We start from the raw sequence: 7,500 nt of genomic DNA, 5'->3' as shown, positions 1-7,500 counted from the left end.
TCATGTACTATATATCAAAATATGCATAATTAACCTCTTCCCCCCGGTGCATGTGAAAAGTTATTCACATAGGAAGTAGTTCACTTTTATGGTAAACTAATCATAATAAGTTTTAAATTTTTACATAATTTTTCATAAAGAAATAATAAAATTATTGCAAGCAGGAGACATCAGTACCTCCCTTGGTATAAGCGAACCACACTCCTATGTAATGAAAGTCAAGTAAGCCATTGTGTCATATACAAACTATATTCTTAAAGGTCTTGTACAGTATCCTGAAAAAAAAAAAAAAAATTAGTTATAACAACTCAGCCATGACACAGTATGTGCGTTCTTGGATATATCACAAGTGTTGTGAGGACGCAGCATATGCGTCCACATGTTCAAGAGGTTAGGGACCTTGGAATCAGTGGAAACGTAGGAAGATGAATACAAAATTTCCAAACAAAATAAAGGCAAAAGGAACAGATAAATGGAGTTTTCTCCAACAAATCAAACATGTTAACCCACTGGTGCTGGTTGATGTGATGACATGTTTTGTGGTTTTTGCGTCCCGGGACGGGATATGAGCACAAGCCCGGCGCTCAAGTTGAGCGAGTGGGCAGCCCAGGCTCGCGGCTTGTGCGTCCGAGAATCTCGAGGCGTTAGGCTTATGCGTTCAAGAACCCTGGTATTGCGACTGTGCAAAGCCGGAACGGCCCCGGCGTGAATGGATTAAGTGGGGTGCTACAGGTCCATTCTGGGCCACTGTTCTTCCTAATTATTATTGGTGACATAGACAAAGGTATTAACCATTCAAAAGTAACATCATTTGTAGATGATACAAAGATAAGTACATCAATAAATTTATTAGATATGGAAGACAGAAGACAAACTAAATGAGGATCTACATACCATCTGTAATTGGAAAACAATATGAAATTCAATGCTGATGAAATTGAAATTATAAGGTATAGTCCAACTGGAAATCTGAGACCAAATCATATTTGCTTGTGGGAATAGAGATTAAAGAGAAAAAAATAATAAAAGATCTAGGACTTTATTATAAGCGATGATATGAACTTTAGTAACCATATAGAGCAGACAGTCATAAAAAGAAACATTACGAGTGTATGGGTGATGAGAACTTTGAACACAAGGGATCCAAAACACCTACCACTATGGAAAACACTAGTGATTCCAATATTGGAATATCAATGCCAAGTATGGAGTACAAGTCTTACAAAAGATATAAGGTTACTAGAACAGGTTCAAAGAGTATTTACAAGAAAAATTGGCAACATGATAGGTCTTAGTCACTGGGAGAGATTAAAAAAGACTATTCTCATTACAAAGATGGAGAGAAAGATACTTTTTTTTATATATGTATGGAAGATTATTGAAAATCTAGTACCAAATCCAAGAGATGTAGAGGAAGGGGGAATCAAAGTAAGACATCCAAACAGGCAGGGAAGAACATGTTACTGTACTGGGATAAGGGCATCAACATCCCTGTTAAGAAAATTACAGAATCAATGTTTCCTGATAAATGGACCAAGACTATTTAATAGTACGCTGAAAGATATTAGAAATCTACCACAGTGAACTGTGGAAGTTTTTAAAAGAAAATTAGATGGCTAGCTAAATTCAATAACAGATATACCACCAACAAGTGGAAGTGAAAGAACAAGGGCTGAGTCAAGGTCCGTCCCTCATCAAGTTCACTTTCTTGCAACTGACAAAAAGGGGATAGTTCCCCAGGATGGCCCAGGCATCAGGCATTAGCATGTCTCATGCTGATCTTAAACCAAGTAACCAAGTAAGTAACCAAGACAGATGGGCAATAATAAGCAAGCAATTAATCTTTCTGTGACAGACATTTTTTATAGGCAACTTCCAAGAAAGAAAAGAAAAGAGATACAAAAATGACAATAAATAGACTGAAGAAAAAGAAGAAAAAATGAAATAATAATCAGGATAATGTTATACATAAGATACATACTAATCAAGAGTTAATTAGTAGACCTATCTGACCTTACTTTTTTGCCTCTTTCCATGAATCTTCTTGAAATGAATTTGAATTTCTATTAGTAAGATCTTTTTCACTGATGCTATTTCTTAACCCCACTAATAATAATAATATCATTTACAATGATAAAAATAGCAATAAGAAATTAATCATATTTTTCCAGATAATTGCAGGGGAGGTCAGATAGATCTAACAACTGACTCCTTGGTAGTTAACCCGTTGCCGACAGGGCTGTTTTGGCTCCAAATGGTCGAAATGCCAGGATATTTCAAATGCATAAGCCTAACGCCTCAGGCTATTTGCCTGCTCTGGCCGAGGCCAAGCATCACGCGCCCAATCACCCGGCACACTGGCCAGATGGATAGCCATTACAAAATCTCTCATCACCCGGTGGCTGATTCTGCCACCACTCGACGTTGTAGCTTGTCACCCAGTGATAGCGGGTTAAATGTTACATCAGTGATCAGAGAACCCACAAAAATGTACATTTGAGTTCTTATATCATGCTTATCCTTATGGTTTATGGCTTGAGCAGCTTTTACTCTGAATATATTTTAAACTTTTGGCTCTCTTGAAAAAAAATTAACAAAACTGTTGTATTTGTAAAATAAAGAAATAAATAATTAAATAAATAATAACAGTTAAACAAGACTACGGCAGACAGTCCATGTGCCCAGCATGATTTAATCCTATCATACCTATATGTAAATGGAAAAATTTTCAATTATTATTCAAATTATAACTGACTGTAAATCAAAAGCAAACCGGTTCATCTACCATTTATTTTCTTTCTGAATGCATGATCCCTAATGTACTTACAATATATTCTGGATGGAAGCCGTACTTGAGGCTGGGATATTGGGGAAGGTCAAGTTTCTGAGAGCCAGCATCTTGGTAAGAGTTATAGCTCTGTGGCACACTCTCAGTGGGTAGCGGCTGAAGGTGAACTCAACATTGACTTTCATTTTGTCCACAAAGAAGCTCATGAATCTGGAAATTTAAAGTTTGGAAGTGACAAATTCATATCAGAACACTGACAAAATGAAATAATTATAACAATACTACTACTACTAAAAGTAAAAGAGATAAGAGTAATTTTGAGCATCTAAACTGTAATCAGTTGGTATGATATGGTCTGCAATTCCTCTAATGTATCAATAAAATTAAATTTCACTTACTGTGCACTAAAAGCCAGGTAGATGGACTTCTCATTGACCTGATGAACACATCCTTCATAAACTGGTTTTAGTCCTGGTAGCGTAACAAATACATTATCTCTACGCAAGATTGATGGACGGTTTTCAGCTAATCCTGGAACCTAAGAGAGTAAAAAGATATCATTACATTAAAGTCATGCAAAATTTTATATATATATATATATCTTCAACCTATCATTCTCTTAACCCTCTCTGGATGGGTGGTACACTACTGTACCGCTCATTCAAAAGCCCAGTTGCCGGGCGGCACAGTATTGTGCCAGCCATTTAATTGATTTAGGCCTAAGCGTTCGAAAGCCCCGGCATTGTGACATTCAAGGCTAGAATGCCCCCGTCGTGGGTGGGTTAATAACCCATTGCCGACAGGTCGCCTAACAACCTATCTGGTCATCAGGACAGGCAGTCTACGAAACTAGCGGCACCGACTAAAAAGTAGAGGGACAGGGAAAGTGTTTTCTCCACCCTCTTGGTAACACAGACTAGCCCAAACAATATTTTTCCATAAATCCATCATAAAATGCAGGTTTAGGCTGACTGCAACCCTGTGTGCGCACTTCAACTACGAGCAGATCCCAATGTTGCATCATCTATGCATTGACACCCGTCTTATAGGCCTAATCAGTGCCATCATGTGGGTCATGATACCCATACGCAATGGGCTAAACTATGATCTGTCAACACACTTATGATTGCTCCTTTGATAACACAAATGTTGACTATGCAGAACACTGAATTTTATGTCACTAATCTTTCACTGTATAAAAGAAGACACACTAAAACTATCCAACAGTCACTAACATAGTAAAGAATGTCAATTTAAAAAATCACACGACAAGATGTTATTCCAATGAAAATATAGCTTCTGTATCAAAATGATAATTTCATGGAGAAATAATTCACTCTCATTCAGTTTTTCTCTCAATATCAATTTTGATCACATATACATACCTCCAGCTCTACACAGTCAGCTTTCGAGTACTGCCTTTGCGACACTCTTCTTAATGGAACCTCTGTCATGTTGTAATAACTAATGTCTATTTCCATCTGCATTTCTTCAAGCCAAAGCAATGTTTGGAACCAATCCACATAGTTATTAGCATTTAGACCATCCTTCAGCATTGCTCTGTGGTAATGAATAAATACTAAATATCATTAAGGTAACAACAATTCAAACATTTATGGGTAAAAGTATCCTTCTAATAACACAATTAAACCTAACAAAAGCAACAACAAACATTATCCCATACATAAAACTTAACTTATGAAGAAATATCAGAGGTTTTAACATCTCATATTAACCCAATGACGACGGTGCGTCACACCCGTGTGACACAGCGAAAAACTCCCGTTCCGGGGCGTCATCCTATTGTGACGATTTCATTGCAATATTGCAATCGCCCGGCATATGGGACTTCGCGTAGAAAGTGCACCCGTCGGGAAAGGGTTAATCACAATAACACATCTCATTTGAAATCAACATGACTCACTTAATATCCTTTGTCATCTTTTGATGCTGTGGAGCCACCTTCTTGGGATTGAAGTTCTTGACAGCAACAGTGTGAAGGGTGCGGTTGTAGAAAAACTGCTTCAGGGGAAGCCGCTTGGTCTTCTGGTCTTTCTTGTCACTGTGTTTTAAGAGTAGGTATGGATCATGAATATTATGGCAGGACATTAAGTAAATAATAATAATAATAATGAGGAGAAAAAAGAAGTGGGATGGTGGGTGGAAAGGGAGAGAGGGAGGGAGGAAGGGAGTGAGAGACAGAGGGTGAGACAAAAGGAGAGAGAGAGAGAGAGAGAGAGAGAGAGAGAGAGAGAGAGAGAGAGAGAGAGAGAGAGAGAGAGAGAGAGAGAGAGAGAGAGAGAGAGAGAGGGGGGTGAGGGGGAGAGAGAGAGGAGAGAGAGAGAGAGAGAGAGGGAATGAGGAGAGAGAGAGAGAGAGAGAGAGAGAGAGAGAGAGAGAGAGAGAGAGAGAGAGAGAGAGAGAGAGAGAGAGAGAGAGAGAGAGAGAGAGAGAGAGAGAGAGAGAGAGAGAGAGAGAGAGAGAGAGAGAGAGAGAGAGAGAGAGAGAGAGAGAGAGAGAGGAGAGAGAGAGAGAGAGAGAGAGAGAGAGAGAGAGGAGAGGAGAGAGGAGAGAGAGAGAGAGGAGAGAGAGAGAGAGAGAGAGAGAGAGAGAGAGAGAGAGAGAGAGAGAGAGAGAGAGAGAGAGAGAGAGAGAGAGAGAGAGAGAGAGAGAGAGAGAGAGAGAGAGAGAGAGAGAGAGAGAGAGAGAGAGGAGAGAGAGAGAGAGAGAGAGAGAGAGAGAGAGAGGAGAGAGAGAGAGAGAGAGGGAGAGAGAGAGAGGAGAGAGAGAGAGGAGAGAGAGAGGAGAGAGAGAGGAGAGAGAGAGAGAGAGGAGAGAGAGAGAGAGAGAGAGAGAGAGAGAGAGAGAGAGAGAGGAGAGAAGAGAGGAGAGGGAGAGAGAGAGAGAGAGAGAGAGGTGAGAGAGGGAGAGAGAGAGAGGAAGAGAGAGAGAGAGAGAGAGAGGAGAGAGAGAAGAGGAGGAGAGAGAGAGGAGAGAGGGGAGAGAGGTGGAGAGAGGAGAGGGGAAAGAGGTGGAGAGGAGAGGGGAGAGAGCAGAGAGAGGAGAGAAGAGAGAGGAAAGAGAGGAAAGAGAGAAGAGAGAGGGAAGAGAAGAGAGAGGAAAGAAGAGAGAGGGGAGAGAAGAGAGAGGAAAGAAGAGAGAGGGGAAAGGAGATAGAGGAGAGAGGAGATAGGAGATAGGAGAGGAGCATAAAAAGTTGTAATAAAAGCAGTATATACCATGAACATAAGCATACACACACAAAAAGAAAAGGACCATCAACTCATCATCATATGAAAACAAATTTGGCATAAAAGATATAACTCACTCATCAACTGGGACCCCTGGGATGTAGGAACCTGGATCTCTGCGGAATTTGAAGCCTGCATTTTGTCTCTCAAATGGCTTTGTGGCAGCTGATTCTTGGGCTATGCTGTCCACCACATTCACTTGCTTGGTTAGGGATGAAGGATATAATAGTATTATTATAGATATGAAGCAATTATGTGTATTGAAATATGAAGAATAAAAACAAATGTAAATTTTCATGTGTTCTAGTGCAATCTAAAAATGAAGGGATACAGGTTGAGAACACACACATATCAACCTGTATAGAAGAAAGAATAAAAGAATAATAACAAAAATAAAACAGCTTCTTTTGACCCTTTAACCCTTTCCCGACAGGGCACTTGCTACGCGAAAACCCCTATGCCGGGCGATTGCAATATTGCATTGAAATCGTCACACTCGCACGACGCCCCGGCATCGGGAGTTTGGCTGTGTCACACGGGTGTGACGCAACGTCGTCATAGGGTTAAGTGAGGGGTATTCAGCACTTATAACAATATAATCCTATTGTGAAGTAAGAACAAGGCTTGGAACCCCATTCACAGAGATATATATATATATTTTTTAACCCACTCACGACGGGGGCATTCCAGCCTTGCATGTCACAATGCTGGGGCTCTCGAACGCATAGGGCTAAATCAGTTAAATAAATGACGCCGTATGGCGTCCCCAGCGAACGGGCCTAGAATGTGTGGTACAGTAGTGTACCACCCGTCCAGAGAGGGTTAATACAGTTTGAATAAGTTAATATTTTTTACAGAGTATTTTATCAATTAACCCATTACAGATGGAGATAGGTTTACTTGCCAGTCTCCACGATAGGTTTTATTACAACATACCTTGACTTTTCCCATTCTCTTTCAGTCACTCATTGTAAAACTAGAGGCAATTTTGTGTTTGTCATTTTTTGTGTTCTGTTGTATTGAGACTCTTATATGTGTCATATAACAGGCTCTATCAATAATACAACTTAACTTATAGTATAGAGTCTATATTACCCCGTTATTTTCTTTATACTTAATGTGATAGAATTATTGCAAAAAGTAACTTTCTTTTTTCATATTCCTTTCTTTTTTCCTATTCACAATGAAGATAGCATGAAGAGGTAGGGAAGAGGAAGGAAACCTATGCTTATGACTGTGAGTGCCGCAGTAAAAGGCAGCCCTACTGGCACAGGGTTATATTGCAGACACTAGACATAGTTTGAGTCAAGTCACCTTCTTCATCTCATTCTACCTGGACATCCTTTATCACTGGTACTTTAGAGCAAGAGGTCAGCAACTTGCTGTGTGCCAATGATCTCTAAGACAGTGCTTGCTAGAGACTGTGAATGGGTGCCACTCAATGTTCTCTCGCCTGGTGGT

The 7,500-nt window shown here is 39.9% G+C and overlaps 1 protein-coding gene and 1 long non-coding RNA gene across 3 annotated transcripts in view; both read right to left on the bottom strand.

Annotated features, from left to right (window-relative positions):
• LOC122254137 (putative RNA helicase mov-10-B.1) overlaps nucleotides 1-7,500 on the bottom strand; it is a 37,851-nt gene that overhangs the window by 18,933 nt on the left and 11,418 nt on the right. For both annotated transcript variants that reach the window (XM_086536401.1, XM_086536400.1), the window contains exons 8-12: nucleotides 6,117-6,241; nucleotides 4,713-4,850; nucleotides 4,174-4,348; nucleotides 3,187-3,326; nucleotides 2,828-2,998 (exon numbers count right to left, since the gene is read on the bottom strand). In XM_086536401.1, coding sequence (XP_086392527.1) covers nucleotides 2,828-2,998; nucleotides 3,187-3,326; nucleotides 4,174-4,348; nucleotides 4,713-4,850; nucleotides 6,117-6,241 — 749 coding nt within the window. The remainder of the gene's footprint in view (nucleotides 1-2,827; nucleotides 2,999-3,186; nucleotides 3,327-4,173; nucleotides 4,349-4,712; nucleotides 4,851-6,116; nucleotides 6,242-7,500) is intronic.
• LOC147471988 (uncharacterized) lies at nucleotides 123-984 on the bottom strand. The gene is made up of 3 exons (XR_015190844.1): nucleotides 977-984; nucleotides 511-679; nucleotides 123-275 (listed from the first exon to the last, which is right to left on the bottom strand). It is a non-coding gene; the product is annotated as an uncharacterized LOC147471988 (long non-coding RNA).

This window comes from Penaeus japonicus, unplaced genomic scaffold (assembly GCF_977035675.1).
Source record: "Penaeus japonicus unplaced genomic scaffold, GWHDUDI00000001_assembly GWHDUDI00000004, whole genome shotgun sequence".
In the NCBI taxonomy this organism is placed as follows: Eukaryota; Metazoa; Arthropoda; class Malacostraca; order Decapoda; family Penaeidae; genus Penaeus; species Penaeus japonicus.
Note: the sequence above shows the minus strand (reverse complement) of the source record. Positions and strands in the feature narration are given on the sequence as shown.